The following is an 18,961-nucleotide window of genomic DNA, read 5'->3' as shown; positions in this document are numbered from 1 at the left end:
AGATAACTGTTCATCCAGAGTACCACCGTTTTAATAAACATACTAGATGTTAAATCCAATTTAACATCTATCGTAAACCAGCAAACTGGTATGCTTCAACATTATAACAGCGCTATCACCCGTTCACTTACAAAAGGTGTATTATCTTTAATCAATTTCTCAATGCCTATAAATATTCAAAGACGGAATCTGCTTTAGACTCAGAAACATATTAACCAGCAGATTCTTAAACAGAGGTTACCCCCTTGCTACAATAAACTGAAATAAGATACAATCTAAGGATAGAATACAAAAAACTACACCAACCAACAATAGTAACATCAAAAAATACTTTATTTTTGTCCGTTACACTGAACAGTGGCACAAACAGCTTAACAGATTCTTTAAAGATTGTGGCCAGACCAATATGGAAACTACACGCTATACTGAACAATCGCTTAGTCCTTTCCTCTTTCATGACAAAGATAAATGACTTGGTATACAACATTTCTTGCAGTGACTGCGACGCATCTTATCAAGGCTTGACACGATTTCCACTGAATATTCAAGTAAAACAGCATACATCCTTAGTTTGTGCTTCTCGTTCAGCAGCATCAGAATTAACTTTTCATGCTATTAACAAAAACCATACATTTTTATTTAATGAGGCCAAGATACTTAGTGATCTACTAAACATTAGTAGATCACTAAGTATCACTTTGTATTAGTGTCCAATGTAACTATACGAGATTATTAATTGCAGAAACCATTGAAATTAAAATAGATGAGAATCCTATTAACATTCGCTGTCCATATCTAACCTCCAATTCGTGGTCTTTTACATGCATGTGCGAAGACAAATAATCTCTCTATTTAAGATTCAAACTCACATATACTCCATGATTTCCATTCCTGTGATCACAACATATGGTCAAAAAGCTCTGTCAACTTCAGGATGGAAAATCATTTTTCAAAATTTAAGTTAAACTTGTTAATTAATTTTTTAATTGTTTTTTGAATTGTTTTCATTTGATTTTTCACTGTAATCATTTTGCTTTAATCTTTTATTCATTTTAATTTCTGGAGCGTATCATACGGAAGTGTTCCACGTATCATACTGAGGTAAATTTCTCTTTTTCTTCTACAAATATTGAAATCAATGTAGAACGGATTGAGCATCATAGCTCTGTTCTATACTATTTAATTATATTAAATGAAAATAAAAAAGATGATGAAGCTGAGATCATTTGTACAGTTTGTAAAATGATTATTTATCAAATTAAATCTTACACTATGCAACATCATTGCAGCATTCATGAGGAGGAAGTTGAAATAAAAAAAGTGGCCAATTCCACATTTACGCCACAAAATTATCGAAAATTTTAAAATGGATATGGCTTTTTGTAGGAAACAAATGACAACTTTATTCTCAAGAAATTACAAATTTTATTTAGGACCTTTGAAAATGAGTTTTTTTATAGGAAAATATTGCAAACCTTTTACCGAAGTGAATTTATGAAACTGGTTGTTTTGGCCATAAGCTTGAAAACGAAATATTACGAAATATGGCCCTCAGTAATGTTTCAATTCAATGACGAATTTAGGAATTAGGTGTGTTTATAGGCAAAGAAGTAAATGAATCAATAAATAAGAATCATTTTTACAGTTTATGCTTAGATGAAAGTAACAATATAACAAAAACCAGTCAAATTCTGATATGTGTGTGAAATATTTTGACACTGATAAAACAAAATTTGTTGAATATGTGTAGAAATAACCTCAGAGTCACATACCAACTGTGTGGTACTACACTCAGGGTGGTAGAAAATATAAAAAAAAAAAAAAAAAAACTGGGAGTAATTGTGCAGTCAGATATGAAGGTTTCTGAGCAGGGCAGACAGGCCACCAGAGCAGGTCATGAGGTATTGTCAATGATATACAGCAATTTTGTTAGTAGGGAAAAGGATGTGATTATTCCTTTGTATAAGGCAATGGTCACACCATGCCTTGAGTACTGCTTACAGGTCTGGAGGCCTCATTTTAGGAAGGATGTAGAGTTGCTTGAGCAAGTACAGAGCAGGACAACAAGATTGGTGAGGAGAACAAAGGGATACTCTTACCAAGAAAGGCTTAAGTTTTGCAAATTGAAGCATCTGGAGACTAGGCACCTGTGAGGTGATCTGATTGAGGTGTATTGTGTAGTATAAGGCCTTGAATGGGCTGAGCAGGCTCAATTCTGATGGGATTCTCTTGCTCTGATTACAAACCTGAGAGGGGGGATAAATTTAAACTGAGCAAAAAAACAGTTATAAAATAGAAGTGTGGAAATTTGTCTTTAGCCAGCGGGTTGTTGATTGTTGGAACAAACTTCCATCTGTCGTTCTGGAAGTTGAGAGCTTAAATAAATTCAAGGAGGAACTTGACAAACGTTTAGAGGGAATGGATGTGTGAAATGTTTTTGGCTGATGCTACATAAGCTTGCTTTCTTGCATCATATGCCTCACTTCATTAAAAGAACATCCTAACGCAGTGAACATTTATAATGCAATTAAAGAATATTTTTAAAAAACTTAATATTTCCACAAATAATTTATGTGATTTACCAGCTGATGGTGCAACAGTAATGAAAAGTGAAAGAAATGGTGTACTAAGTTTGTTTAATGAAGACTGTCCCAATGAAATTTTTCACCTACACTGTATTGTTCATCAAGAGGTGCTCATCAGCAAAACTGTAATTAAGTGCATGGATAGCATGGAATTTAACATTCAAAGAGCTCTAAATGCAATCAACACAAGCATGTGTTACTAAACAGTTTTAATGCATTATGCAACACTAATGACGAAAAGAACAATGTATTACTTAATTGTTTTTTGTTGCATTTATTTTTTTTTCTTTTAATAATATGTTTTTAGAAATATCATTTCAGGATATAATACTTCAATTACATAACTTATTATTATTAGTTACAGTTTTTACAATCACTTTATGAATTTTATTATTATTCCTACGTTATATGCATATAAATTCATCTAACTATCATTGTTATCGGTAAAATAAATGACTTAATAAAAAAGGAATTGTGCAGCCACTAGCCAAATCTCGGAGCCATTTTTGTAGCCACTAGGAAAAAACTCTTGAGAACCACTGGTCTAGAGGCAAAATGAAAATCTGAAAAAATTATAAATACTTCAGCTGAATTACAGATGTGGAAGAAAAGAGAAGGGGAAAAAAAAAAAAAACCCATATGATATGTTTTAAAATTCATTTTAATATTCTTTCTTAAAATTAAGCAATATATATATAAATTAGACTAGATTTTTTTATGATTCAAAAGGAAGTTTTGTTTTTTTTTTTTGCAAAAGCAGTATACCATCCACAAATTACCTGTTTCATATCCTTCAATTTGTCTTTACGTTTCTGAGACATACGAGTGCCATCTTGTGAAGTTTCTGTATGAGGACTTCCATCACCCTCGTTCTTATTAGGGCTACTGTGGCTTGATTCATCATTATCATCATCGTCGTCATCTTCGGAACCACAAAACCTTATCCTACTTTTCTGCTTCTTCGGAGTAGTTTTTTTGCTAATAATATAGAAAATAATAATAAATACTACTCAGCCATACAACATCCACAGAAAATAAAATTAGAAGAAATTTCAACTAACAGTTTTTAATTTCTACCCAGTTGTTATATACAGTAATAATGTTCATTCACTTTCATTATGTGGTACCCTTGTTTACACCTACTTTTTAAAAATGTCACTTTTCCATTATTTATAGAAAATTAACATTTTTATAGTCAGATTTCCAAAATATCCCTCTGTGCACCATATTAACTTTCTCCAAATTACAATATCTGTTTTCGTAGTTTTCTTTTTTAATTAAACTTTTACTTATCTTTTGTATAATCTGCAGTTGATGCTTAAGATACGATGGATACTAATTTAATTTGAAACAGAGTTAAAATATGCCCAAGGAAATAGAAGTGCACATCTTCATCCGTGGTTGTCATAGAATTTAAGGTTGAAAATGATTGAAACTATATCTGTAAACTGAGGAGGCCAATAGCTGTAACGAACTGGTTTTCGTTGTTAACATCTTCAGTTGGCGATAGTGAGAAGAAAGTGAAACACACGTATTTAAAGGACTCTATGTTCCCGTGATGCTCTTTAATACAAGTAGGAATCTCAGGTGTGTGAGATTCCAAACCGGGGAGAGGTTATAGGGTAATTTGGCATTTATAACGTTAAAATTAGAATGATGGAGAAACCATTCCATGATGAGGGCTTCGTACTGAAAAATTTTAAAACTAGATTTCAATTTAATAATGGGGATGGCTGAATCAACTAAAGGGGTGTGATTGTGGGATTGTACATGTAGTTTGAGTTCGGTGTTTGATTGTCCTGTTCTAAAGCTATTGTAACGATAATATGCTCGTGCATTTGATGTTGTTGTGGAGCCGTATTTAGAGGTGGTGCACGAATAATAAACAATATTATTCATGTCACAGATTTGATATTTATGTGTATCTTTATATAAATTAAACATTGATCCTAAAAATGTGAGAGTGATGTCAATACCGGTAAATACTTGACGGATGGGTTTTTTGATATTATTTTGTGTGGTGGAAATAGTTTGTTGAATTAACTGAAAAGGGTATTTCCTGGATATGAATTTTTCTGTAAGGTATTGAAGTTCGTTGGATAGCATTAGCATTAGTAGAGGCATTTGATGCAAGAAAGCAAGCTTATGCAGCATCAGCCAAAAAAAAAAAAAAAAAAAAAAACCCACTTCCACTTCACCCCTCTGTTCGTTCAAAATACCTGTCCAGCTGAGCCTTAAACTTATTTAGGCTATCAACCTCCACCACAAGGGATGGAAATCTGTTCCACCAACCAACCACCTGCTGGCTAAAGGCAAATTTCCGCACGTCTATCCTACATCTGTCTTTCCTCAATTTGAATTTATGCCCTCTCAGGTGATTTTTCTGAGCTAGAGGAAGAATCCCATCAGCATTGAGCATGCTTAAACCATTCAAGGCTTTATACACCTCTATCAGATCACCTCGCTGGTGCCTAGTCTCCAGACACTGTAATTTGCAAAACTTAAGCCTTTCTTCGTAAGAGCACCCCTTTGTTCCATTCACTAATCTTGTTGCCCTTCTCTGTACTCGTTCCAGCAGCTCTACATCCTTCTTGAAATGAGGCCTCCAGACCTGTATACAGTACTCTAGGTGTGGCCTGACCATTGCCTTATGCAAGGGAATAATCACCTCCTTATTCCTTCTAGAAAAATTCCTATATATCATTGACAATACACCATGAGCTACTCTTGCAGCCCGTCTGCACTGCTCAGAGAACTTCATATCTGCCTGCACAACCACCCCCAGGTCCCTTTCATTCTCTACCACTGTCAGTGTAGTACCACAGAGTTGATACGTTGCTCTGGGGTTGCTGTTTCCCATGTGTAGTACTTTACATTTGTCAATGTTAAACTTCATTTGCCACCTCTCAGCCCATCTGCTCAACCTTTCCAGATCCTGTTGCAGTAGCATAGTGTCAGTAGTGTCCTTGACAACCCTGCCTACCTTTGTATCGTCTGCAAACTTGGAAATTAAGCTTGATATACCATCATCAATATCATTTATAAATACAGAAAACAATAATGGACCCAACACTGAGCCCTGAGGGACTCCACTAATAACATTAGTCCACGATGAGCAGTGTCCATTGATTACCACTCTCTGTCTTCTCCCCCTCAACCACCCCTTTATCCATAGCAGCAATTTGCCTCCAATGTCACACTGCTCCAATTTGTGTAGCAGTCTTCCATGTGCAACAGTATCAAAAGCCTTTCTAAGATCCAAGTATATAATATCAAAGTTATTCCCTGCATCCAGTTCTTTTGTGACTGCATCATAGTAAATGTGTCCGGAACTGTAGGTGTGGAACTGTATTTGATGGCGTTATAAATTTGGTTATAGAGGATAGCTTTTTTTATACTAAGTGGATGGTGTAACTCAAAATGTAAGTATTTTCCAGTGTGGGTGTTTTTCATGAAAATTCTAGTTCCGAGTTTGGTGTCCATTTTATATATAGTAAGGTTAAGGAAATTAATTTTCCATTTTCTTCTATTTCAAGAGTATATTTTAATCTGCCGTGTATTGAATTAAATTTAATGAAAAGGTCATCAATTATGGTTTTGTTCCCTATTATAAGGACGTCATCTGCATATTGTGCATATAATTTGATCTCTGAAGGGAAAGGTTGTAAAATTTGATTCTCTTTGGAGGCTAGGTAAATTTCGGATAGGGGAGCTGAAATTCCCAATCCTATGGGTAAACCGAATATCTGTTGGTATATCTGATTGTGGAACCAGAAATATCTGGCATCTAATAGAAGTGATGTGAGTTCTAGTATACTATTGATTGAGAGAGAGGTGCAATTTGTTAAGGTCCTGTCTTCCATTAGGAAATTTCGTAAGGTTTATAGAGTGGATGGCAAGTGTACATTGGTGTATACTTATTTAATCAAATGCCAACAAAACTGCAACATTGGTAACACCACCTCTAAATACAGCTCCACAACATCAAATACATGAGCGAATTATCATTACAATAGCTTTAGAACAGGACAATCAAACACAGAACTCATGTCACAAATTTGACACATTATCGTGTCACACTACATGTACAATCCCACAATCACACCCCTTTAGTTGATTCAGCCATCCTCATTATTAAATTGAAATCTAGTTTAAAAATTTTTCAGTACGAAGCCCTCATCGTGGAATAGTTTTGTCATCATTCTAATTTTAACGTAATAAATGCCAAATTATAACCTCTCCCGGGTTTGGAATCTCATGCACCTGAGATTCCCACATGTATCAAAGAGCATCACAGGAGCACAGAGTCCTTTAAATACACGCATTTCACTTTCTTCTCACTATCGCCAACCGAAGACATTAACAACGAAAGCCAATTCATTATGGCTATTGGCTTCCTTGGTTTACAGATATAGTTTCAATCATTTTCAACCTTAAATTCTATGACAACCAAGGACAAAGATGTGCACTTCTATTTCCTTGGGCATATTTTAACTCTGTTTCAAATTAAATTTATCCATATTAATCCCAATTTTAAACTCAAATTAGTATTCATCCTATCTTAAGCATCAACTGCAGATTATACAAAAGGTGAGTACCGTAAAATTAAGCTACACTATTAACTTGAGTCAGTCTAAATCGGTATCTCAAGAAATTCTATAAATCATTTAACTTTTACTTATTTATTTGTTTCATTTATATATTTAGTATTAGTAGTGGACGTGATGTAAGAAAACAAGCATCAGACAAAAAAAAAACCCAACACTTCCCATTTCACCTATTCATTCCCTAAAATAGTTTGTCTAATTCTTCCTTGAATTTATTTAAGATATCAACTTCCATTAAAACAAATGAAGTTAGTTCCAACAATCAACCGACCTGCTGGCAAAAGGCAAACTTCTACACATCTATTCTGCAACCGTCCTTCTGCAATTTGAATTTATGCCCTTTTGTGTGTGCATGGTCACAGCAAGAGGAAGAATCCCATCAGCACTGAGCTAGCTCAAACCATTAGGAGCCATAAACGTCTCAATCAGAGCACCTCGAAGTGCCTATTCACCTGACACCGCGATTTCCAGAACTGAAGACTTTCTTGGTAACAGCACCCCTTTATTGCCCCTCACAAATCTCATTACCCTTCTCTGTACTCATTCCAACAGCTCTATATATTTCTTAAAATAAGGCCATCTGACCTGCATACAGTACCATTGCCTTATACAATGGGATAATCACCTCTACATCCCTGCTGCAAAATTCCTGTATATTATTTGACAAAACCCCATAAGATGCCCTGGCAGCCTGTCCTAATCATATCTACACAAGTGCCCCAGGTCTTTTTCATTCTCCACTACCCTGAGTGTAGTACCGCAAAGTTCGTACATCATTCTGGTGTTACTTGTACCCATATGCATTACTTTGCATTTATCAATGTTAAACTTCAATTATCATTTCTCAGTCCATCTGCCTAACCCTACCAACCTTTGTATCATCTGAAAACTTCAACATTAAGCCTGATATACCTTCATCAATATCATTGATAAACCTCGAAACAACGACAACCTCAACAGTAAACCCTAGGGATGAGGGGGGAACTCCACTAATAGCATTGGTCCATGAAAAGCAATGTTCTATGATTACCACTCTCTGTCTTCTCCTGGTGAACTATCCCTTTATCCATGGCAGTAATTTGCATTTAATGCTATACTGCTCCAATTTGTACAGTCTTCCACATGCAACAGTATCAAAAGCTTTCCTGAAATCCAAGTACAGTAGACTGTCGAAATAATGGCACATATGAAATAATAGCACATTGAGATCGGTACTGAAAAAAGAAAACGGCAAGACAAATCACGTGATTACTGTATTTGTTTAAGTTAGCCATTTTGAAAGTGAATTCTGTACTAATATCACGGATCATACGCTGTTTTACATTTATTTTAAACTACAAACTCCTCATTATTGCTCTTAAAGTTAATAAACCTCATACAGAGAAGAAAAGGAGAACAACATTAAAGCAAAGTGACAAACTTGATATAAAAACAGAAAATAGAACGGGCATAAGTAGGAGTTGATTAATGGTAGAGTATAACATACTGTTTACAACATAACAGTATAACAGAATATGACATATCGTCAACATATTTGTGTTTTTTATGTGCAGTGAATAAAATTGCATTCTTAATCTCTGTAATTTTTTAGCCTCATTATTTTTGCATTAAATATATATTTAAAATAAAATTTTCAAAATAACGGAAAAAATTCAAATAACAGCAACTTGAATCCCCGAAGGTACACGATATCAAAATTATTTTTTGCATCCAGTTCCTTTGTAACCACATCATAGTATCCAATAAATTGGTCAGATAAGATCATTCAAAGACTTAAACACCTCACTCATATCTACCAACAGGTGCCTAGTGCCTAGAAGCTGCAATTTGAAGAACTGAAGCATTTCTTGGTATAAGCACCCTTTTGTTCCCTTAACCAATCTGGTTGCCGTTCTGTGCTCCAGTTCGTGCAGATCTACATCTTTCCTAAATTGAGACCTCCAGACTCATATACTGTACTCGAGATGCAGCCAAAACATGGCTTTATACACTGAGTGAACAGAAATCATGGGATACCTATCTAGTAACGGGTAGGCCCACCTTTCACAGCGAAAGGGGCAATCACATGGAGAGATATTGAGTCCACTAGTTTAAAAAAGCATTCCACAGGTATTTCCATCCATGGTTGCTGCACTGCTGTCCATAATTCCATTGCATTCCTGGGTGGAGGAACCAAAGCTTGAACAGACCTTTCCACAGCATCCCAAAGATGCTCCACAAGGTTCATGTCAGGTGAATGGGGAGGCCATTCCCTAGATGTGTCTAAACTTACCAGAGGAACTGTTTAGGCACCTGCCTGAACAGTTCCTTGTCAAAATGACGGGTACACAACTTCGTATAGTTTCCCGCAGATACGCACCTTCCCGTACACTCAAAATAATTGGAAATGAGACTCATCAAACCAGGAGACCTGTCTGAAATCATCCAAGGTTCGGTGCCAATGTTCTTTTGCCCAGTTGAGGCATAGTGTCCTGTGTTATGATGTTAGCAATAGGAATCTGTTGGGTCGGCGGCTCCCATAACCTATTGCAGCTAATGATTGCCTGATGGTCTTGATGGAGACGTTTCTGGCACCTCCGTCGTTAAAGTCAGCAGTGATTTCTACCACTGTTGCTCTCCAGTTGGCTGAAACAATTCGAGACAGGCGTTGATGGCCAGATTCATCCACCACCTTTCTCCACCTGTAACACTGTCCACAATGAGATGTTATTCCCGAAATGGCGTATTGTGATACACTCTTAATGTTGTCGAACGGGGATAGTGAAATTTCTGTACAACCGTGATACAGTGGTCCATGTGTTGGACACCCACTATCATCCCTCTTTCAAAGTCAGTTCACTCACCACATTTATCTATACTGACATCGAATTACCATCTACATGAATGTAGTAATGCTGTGTACCTATATATATCTGACAAGTGGTTGGTTCATCCACTAGTGAGAGGAATGACAGCATGGCACTGCCCGTAAACCCCATGAATTCCGTCCTTTCAGTGTACAAAGGGATAATCACCTCCTTATCCTTGCTAGCAAAGTTTCAGTCCACTGACAAAACTCCATGCCCTGGGAACTTCATCTGTCTGCTTGATTACACCAGGTATTTTTCATCTTTCACCACGAGCGTGGAACCACCTGCAGACCATGTGCAGTACACTGCATTTGTCAATGTAAAACTTTAACTGCCGTTGAATCAACCCATCAACTTAATTTTTCCTAGATCTTATTGCAGTAACTCATTCTGATTACTGTCAATAACCACCTGTCAACCTTTGTATCATCTAGAAACTGAGACATTAAGACGGGGCTTAGAGAATACCTTCCAATAGGTATTTTGTGTGTTATCAGACACTCAGTCTAAAACACTGATGGATCCAATATCTTTCTATTTCAGAAGATTTAGGAGAAGTCTGGTTGGCCTGCCTCCCTAAAATCCACTCATGCACACCTCCTCAATGGCAAGCCCTGTTACGTCACTTAGGTGGCAATGAACATGTAGAGTGGTTCTCTTCAAGACGCTTGGTCAGCATGAAGAGGAAAAGACCAAACCCTCCAGCACATGACAGTAAGACGAAACAAATGGTCCTCAGTCCCTAATGGCTACCATTCCCCCCTCTTACGGCAGCGAGAAGATCAGAGTGGAAGCAGAGAATGCTAGGAATCTCTGGATATGACCAGGTTGCCATGCACAGAAACAGAACTTGGCGTGTTACAACAGAAGATTGCTCATCGGTGAAGACAGGATATTATTAGAGCTGGAAAAGGAACTAGAAAATGTGAATTGCAATATCATCGGTTTGGCTGAAACAAGAAGAAATGAATCACTTATAAGTTTATCAAGTGGAACTCTGCTGTACACCAATGGAAACAGTGAAAGAAGTTGGTTTTCTGGTCCATAAAGATATAAAAAACAACATTTTGGAATTCAAAAGTACATCACCAAGGGTTTAAAGACTTCAGGATTCAGGATTTCTAAGAGGTATAAGCTAAAGGTTATAATGATTTATGCACCAACATCGAGCCATGATGATGAAGAGTTTGAAGAAATGTACACCAAAATTGAGTCTTCTAGATGAACAGAAAACTCACTACACTATGATTATGAGGGACTTCAATGCTAAGGTTGAAAAGAGACAAAACAGCACAGATAGGGGAACAATTTATAAGTGATTTATTATAGAAAATTTTGGAATTGGTGAAAGAAATGAAAGACTTGTGGAATTTGCAGAATCACAAGGAATGTCAGTAATGAACACTTTTTCAAGAAAGGGGTGAACAGAAAGTGGACATGGAAGAGCTCAAATGGATTAACAACTATGGTAAGATGCACACATCCTCAAGTCGATGGGGACGCCTCCGTAGCCAGGTGGGAAGGAGTAGCAGTGCGTAGCACACGCTTCTTGATTAGACTCGGGGTTCGAGCCCGTCACCACCAAATACGGAGGATGCGGAAAGGTCAGGGAATGACCACCACATATCCCGGAGCAATATGGCCTTAGTTGCTAATGCTCCTAAAAACCAAACAGACAACAACAAACATCAAGTCGATGAAACAACTTTCATCGACTTCATCCTCACTAACAGAAGATATATCGTGAATGATGTTACTGTCCTGAATAAGGTAAATGTTGGAAGTGATCAGAGAATGGTAAGATGCACACTTGATATAGATGTAGGAAAAGAAAGGAAAAAACTGACTCGAGTAAATAATATGAAGGTGTTTGAGATAACAGAAGAGGAGAAAAAGTACTATTTACTGGAACTTAACAAGTCTGAGATTCTGCAAACTGCTCAATAACAAGTTATCAACGAGGAATATTACAACTTTCTGAAAGTGACAAAGCCCAAGATCTCTATAGGTAAAAAGAAATCAAAAGGAGAAAAATTAGTCAAGAAACACTTGTCATGATGAAACGAAGATGACAAATGAAGAGCAAGAAAACACTGACAAGGAGTAAATTTAGTATACTGATTTATGCAAAGCCATTAGAAAGCGACTCATAGAGAACGATGAACAAGCATTAAGAGAAAACAAAGGATTTAAATCAGCAGCCATGGGCAGTAATGCAGAAAGACAAATGATACTGAAACTGAAGAATAGTGATGGTGTACTTATAAATAGCAGAAGACTACTATAGAGAATTATAAAGGAGCGAGGGAATGATGCCAACAACATACCTGATATCCTTCCTGATGAGGTAGAACATGCATTGAAGAAAATGAAGAACCAGAAAGCCCCAAGGGAAGATGAAGTTACTGTAGAGTTGTTAAAATTGGGAGGAAGAGACATGACAAAAACTGGCAAGGTTCTTCACAAAATGCATTAGAAAAATGTGTGAGATGCCTAAGGAGTGGAATAATGCAATCATAGTTTTGCAATATAAGAAAGGAGATAAATCAGAAATTGGAAATTATAGACCAATTAGCTTGTCATCCCACATCTACAAGTTGTTCACAAGGGTCATTACTAACAGATTAGAAAGAATACTTGATGAGAATCAACTGAAAGAGCAAGCTGGCTTTAAGACAGGATTCTCAGCTATGGATCGCCTTCATGTAATATCACAGCTAATGGAGAAAGCAAATAAATATAAAACACCATTATGCCTGGCATTTGTAGATTATGAAAAGGTATTTGACTCTATACAGCATAAGGCAGTTTCGGGCACTGGAAAGACAAGGCATAGATACCCTATATACAGTGGATTCCGGTTATTTCGACCACCAGTTAATCAGGGCAGCCGTTTATTTGGGGAAAATCTTAAAAAACAGAAACCAATCGAGAAAATAGCCAGGGTTTACTTCACTTAATTGGGACAGCATGCCGTTTAATTGGGGGAAGGAGACCGCAGCACTGGAGATTACCCTACTATTGTCTCCGACGGTACCACGTGGTTCGGTCAAAATTCTGGAGGTCAAAACAATGAAAACAATTAGCAGTCACGTGTTTATTGGCTTTTCTGATAGTGAAATCTATCATAAACAGACAGTAAATTTGATCTTACTGAATTTGCAATAATACCAACAGCTGGAATTATGTGGATTATTATGGTGAAATGAGTTTACACTTCTATGAAATCTTCAATCATATAAAAAAATTAATTTTCAGATCTTATCTTCATTCCTATTTTTAAAGATTCGTAACTCGTTACTCCGTTCTCACTTGCGCGTATTGTGTTACTTGCAATATGTGTGTGCCGTGTTCTTTGTTATTGATTGCTTATCTTTTTACTGTTTTAAATTTTAACCCCAACCCACAAAAGTCAGTGAACAGAAATGTCAACTAGTTAGTACGTACATATTACAGTACGTATTAATTATTCCGATTATCACGTATCATTTAATATTTTAATTGGTAAGGTAATAAAAGATAAATTTGTGCTTAATATATCTTTGCTTTTATAGCCTGTGGATAATATTCCTCCTATTTTCGCTAATTAGAATCGCTGTTAAAATTCAAATTAAAATTCAATTCACAAACATGATCACAATGACCGGCGCTTACTGCACATTGCATAGTGAACGGTACTTTACTATGTGGAGTTCGTCGTAACATGATTTGGTTGTACAGTGAACCAATTGTAAGGGGGGAAGGGGGTAATTGTATTTTTTTTTTTACGTGAAACTTCAGATAATTGGAGCAGCCGCTTAATCAGGCCAAAATGCACTAGTCCCGATGTGTCCCAAATAACCGGAATGGACTGTATTATGATTTTGAAGAAAATATATGAGAATGCTACCTCCTTTATTAGACTAGACAAAGACAGTAGCACATTTAAAATTCAGAAAGGAGTTCGACAAGGAGACACAATATCTCCGAAGTTGTTTACTGCTGCCCTTGAGGAAGCTTTCAGAAGATTAGACTGGTCACAGAAAGCAGTGAATGTGAATGGAGAGTATTAGTATTAGTAATGGCCACATGATGCAAGAAAGCCTATGTCTTATGCTGCACCAACCAAAAAAAAAAAAAAAATATCCGAACAAAACAATGATAAAAAAAATAATAATAAATAAATAAAATAAATAGATAATAATAATTAATAAAAAAAAGGAAATTAAACCTATCATCCTATGTGCTTCCCTTACCTGAAGGTACTATCCAGATGACCTTTGAATTTCCCCAAACTGTCGGCCTCTACCACCCATGAAGGCAACTTATTGCAGTAATTTATAACTCGCTGGCTAAAATAAAAACTTCCTGCAGTCCAATCTAAACATTTCCCCCCGTAACTTGAATTTATGTCCCCTAGTTCTAGCATCATTTATAATCTAGAAAGTTTCATCCTCATTCATTTTACTGATGCCTCTCAGAGCCTTAAACACCTCAATCAAATCTCCTCTAAGGTGTCTAGTTTCCAAACTCTGCAACCCACATATTCAAAGTCTTTCTTCACAAGGATGCCCTTTTGCCGATCTCACCAGGCGAGTTACCCGTCTTTGCACCCTTTCAAGAAGCTCGATGTCTTTCTTTAGGTGTGGTCTCCATACTTGAACACAGTATTCCATGTGTGGCCTAACATAAGCCTTATATAATGGGATTATCACGTCCCTATCTCTACTTGCAAAATTTCGATAGATCATCGATAGGATACCATGGGCCTTCCTTGCAACCTGTTTACAATGCTCAGAGAATTTCATGTCTGACCATATCGTAACACCCAAGTCCCTTTCCTCCAGTACTGGGTTTAGTTGAACTCCACCAAGTGAATAAGTTATTTTGGGATTACTGTTTCCCAGGTGTAATACCTTACACTTTGTTGGATTAAAGCATAGCTGCCATTTTTCTGACCATTCCTGAAGTCTCTCTAGGTCTCTCTGAAGAAGCTCAGCTTGACAGTGATCATTAACTACTCTACCAATTTTAATATCATCTGCAAATTTAGACATCACGCCCTCTATCCCTTCATCAATGTCATTTATGAAAATTAAAAACAACAGTGGTCCTAATACTGATCCTTGGGGAACCCCACTTCTTACATCAACCCAATCTGAGGAATAGCCATTTATCACAACCCTCTACCTCCTGCCCTGAAGCCATCCTTCTATCCATCTAAGGATTTTCCCAGTGATTCCAACCTGCTCCAGCTTATAAAGCAACCGCTCATGTGGGACTGAGTCAAAAGCTTTGCTGAAATCTAAACCATTTAGTACCTAAACCATTTACAATTTGCAGATGACATTGTGGTCATAAGCCATGATCCCAAAGAATTAGAGGAAAATCTTAATCAGTTATGCAGAGTTAGTAGGGATTTTGGACTAAAGATGAATATGGCTAAAACAAAAGTAATGATCAACAAGTATACCATAGAAAGGGATGAATGATTGAAGCAGCAGTAATTGAAAAGTCATATACTTATCTGAGACAAGTCATTAGCTGTAATAATGATAAATGGATGGAAGTCAAGAGAAGAATAAATTTTGGATGGATAGCATTCAGGAAATATAGTCACATACTGAGGAGCAATATCCCAATTTGTCTGAAACATAAAATAACGAACCAATGTATACTCCCCACAATGACTTACGGAAGTGAACCTTGTGCACTCACCAAAAGAATGGAAGAGAAGCTGAGAACTACACAGCGAAAAATGGAATGAATTATATTGGGAATCAGACTGTTAGATAAGAAGAGAAGCACATGGATTAAGCAGCAAACTTAAGTAAAGGACATTCTTATCAAAACTAAGGAACTAAAATGGTCTTGGGCAGGACACATAGCTCGAAGACATGGTGACAGATGGACTAAGAAAATAACAGAATGGTACCAATAGGAGCTAGACGAAAACCTGGAAGACAAAGGCGGAGATGGACAGATGAAATTCATGAGTTTGTGAGTAGTAAATGGATGGCCATTGCACAAAACAGAAGGAACTGGAAAGTTTCTGGAGAGGCCTTCATCCTGCAGAGGATTGAAAATGACTGATGATGATGATGAACTTCATCAATATCATTAATTAAATATAAAAAACAACAATGAGCCCATCACTGAGTTCTGGGGAACTCCACTAATAACATCAGTCCACAAAGTGCAGTACCCATTGATAACCACTCTGTCTTCTTCCATTCAGCAATCAATTTATCCAGAGCAGTAACTTGCCCGTAATGCCACATTGCTTCAGTTGGTATAATAGTCTTTTATGTGCAGCAGTATCAAATGTTTTCTTGAAATCCAAGTACAAGCATGTCTCAGTTTACGAATGAGTTCCATCCCAAAACGTTGTTCGATATACGTTTTGTTCATTATGTGTATCTTGCATTCCTGAGCTTTTACGATATGTACTGCATAAGTTAGCAGCCATTTTAAAGCATTAAAACCATGTACTAAACATTGAATGGTCTATATAATACATTTTATTATAATGTATGTATGCATTTATCGTATACGAGATGCAATGTAAAATAAAATAAGAAAAGAAAAAAAAAACGAGATATCGTACTTGTTAATTTTAATTAAAAACAGAGTTACAAAATAGAAATAAAGAAAATGAGTACTAACATAATATATGTACTGTACATACATATACAATCAACTTTTGTTGATATCTTCATCAGAGTTCAATGTTTTTCGCATAAGTGACACTAGGTGCAGATGAGGTAGATGGAAGGGACATAATGAAGAAACAGCTGAGTTTTCCACTTTTTTAAAATACGTTTTTATACCAGCTTGCACAGTAAGTTTCTTTTTTTTCTTCAAAAATCTCACTGTAGCATGCTAGAAAGTCAAACACCTCTTTTCACTTTTGCAATTCTTTCCATATTTGCATCTTCTTTTTCAAATACTGTCAACCCCTCAGAAATTGATTTAAAAGTTGCAACCATTTTCAGCCTTGTAAATCAGGTTCTGATACTTCACAATTTAGATGTGTCTCTAATGGTGTCTATAAAATGACTGACCACATTTGTTGATGTGCAACGCGAAAGATCGGTCGGGCGTATTTTTTGCTGTGTGTTTGCAGTGCTGCTATTATCCGTTTCAGGTATCTTTGCAACAGGAAGAGAAAGAGACTGGGGAAGCTTCCCTTTCCCAGACCGAAAGTGAACCAACAGCTGACCATCTAAGACAGAGATTCCCAAACTTTCTTGGGTCACGGCATCCTTAGTGTCCCAGTAATATTTTCACAGCAATCCTAAGCCAAAAGAAATACCTAACACAGTGGTTTTCGACATTTTAACATACAGAGTGCCTCAAAAATACACAGCATAACTTCAAGAATGAGTTCTTCATATGTAGACAAAAAAATATTTTATATCAACATAGTTCCAGAAATGCTTGATTTCTGAGTTTTGAAGGTCTATCTATGACACTAAACTTTTCACATCACCTTATAGTAACTGTTCAAAATGTCCACCTTCTGCTTGAATACAGGCCTCACATCGACGTCTCATGGACTCGCAAAGACGATGCCAAATTCCTGGCATGTTTCGTATTGTCTCACAACCTTCCACGATTCCATTGCGGAGAGTTTCCACATCAGCTACCGGAGTCAAATACACCAATGACTTTAAATGGCCCACAAGAAGAAATCTAGTGGGTTTAAATCAGTGAGCGTGGAGGCCAGGCAGTTGGTCCACCCCTCTACTTCAGGAGTCGTAGATCTTGGTCGTCCTCTGTCGGCAGCACGAGGTGTAAAGGTCCCATGTTCACAAAGGCGGCAATGGATACCTTCAAATGTTTTCCTGTCTGGACATCTTCGTTCTGGGAACCTTTCGTGGTACAAACGACGAGCCTCCAGAGCATTGCCATCTGCCAAACTGTACGTAAAGTGTATATCCGCTTGCTCCTGATTTGAGTACATGGTTGTACAATGGAATTGAGTACAATGGAAAACCACTAGATTCTGTCAGTACCTTGTGATGAAGGAAATCACCTGCGTGAGATAAGACATTCCGGTTAATAACTCAGGAACTAAGCATTTCCGGAACTATGTTGATATAAAATATTTTTATTGTGTACATATGAGTAACTCATTCCTGAAGTTATGCCATGTATTTTTGAGACACCCTGTATACCTATATAATGATTTTATTCTTTATATAGCGGTACTAAATAAAGATCATCACAAAATTAAAAAGATATGGTACAATGGATACCATACACCTTTTTATAATGAAATAAATATACAAATTTTTAAAAAAATAATAATAACTTTAAGTAACTTAAACCCAAATTACACGGCACCCCAGTGGTCTAAAGATAACAAAGAAAACCACTGGTCTAAGATAACCAAGATAAAGCAAGTGATGATCCTATTATTTGATAATAGGGGAAATCACCAATTTCTTTCGCACGAAAAAACATTCTATGTAGCGTGATATGTAGACCAATGTTTTTTTACTGGCTAGATGAGTTTTAATAACCAAGAACAGTTCAGCATAATTATCATATAACAATTATTGTAATAAATACATTTTTTAAAATTTATTTATTTAAATCTTACAATTATATTCACTATACATTTGACATTTCGTTTATAAGGAACTCTTATCTACTGGTGACTTAAGAAATTTTGAGTGAATTCTGACGTTCGTTATAGCGAATGTTCATAAAACAAGAGTCTCCTGTAGAGAATATCGAAATTATTTTTTGGATCCAGTTCGTTGGTCATTTCTTCAGAGTATCCAATCACATTGGTCACAAAAGAATGCCCCTTAACAAATCCACATTGGGACTGCAGTAAATTCCATTACTGTCAAGATGGTCCCTCATTACTTCTTTATCAAGTAACTCCATTTTTTCCAGGAACAGATGTTAAACTAAATGTCTGTAATTA

The 18,961-nt window shown here is 36.5% G+C and overlaps 1 protein-coding gene across 3 annotated transcripts in view; it reads right to left on the bottom strand.

Moving 5' to 3' along the window:
• Chd1 (chromodomain-helicase-DNA-binding protein 1) overlaps positions 1-18,961 on the bottom strand; it is a 606,282-nt gene that overhangs the window by 481,576 nt on the left and 105,745 nt on the right. For all 3 annotated transcript variants that reach the window (XM_090371234.1, XM_090371253.1, XM_090371245.1), the window contains exon 3: positions 3,365-3,563. In XM_090371234.1, the coding sequence (XP_090227360.1) occupies positions 3,365-3,563 (199 nt within the window). The remainder of the gene's footprint in view (positions 1-3,364; positions 3,564-18,961) is intronic.

The sequence above is a fragment of the Mastigoproctus giganteus genome, chromosome 1 (genome assembly GCF_048544385.1).
Source record: "Mastigoproctus giganteus isolate SK-2022 chromosome 1, ASM4854438v1, whole genome shotgun sequence".
NCBI lineage: Eukaryota > Metazoa > Arthropoda > Arachnida > Uropygi > Thelyphonidae > Mastigoproctus > Mastigoproctus giganteus.
The sequence above is the reverse complement of the archived record's forward strand: the minus strand, read 5'-3'. Positions and strand labels throughout refer to the sequence as shown.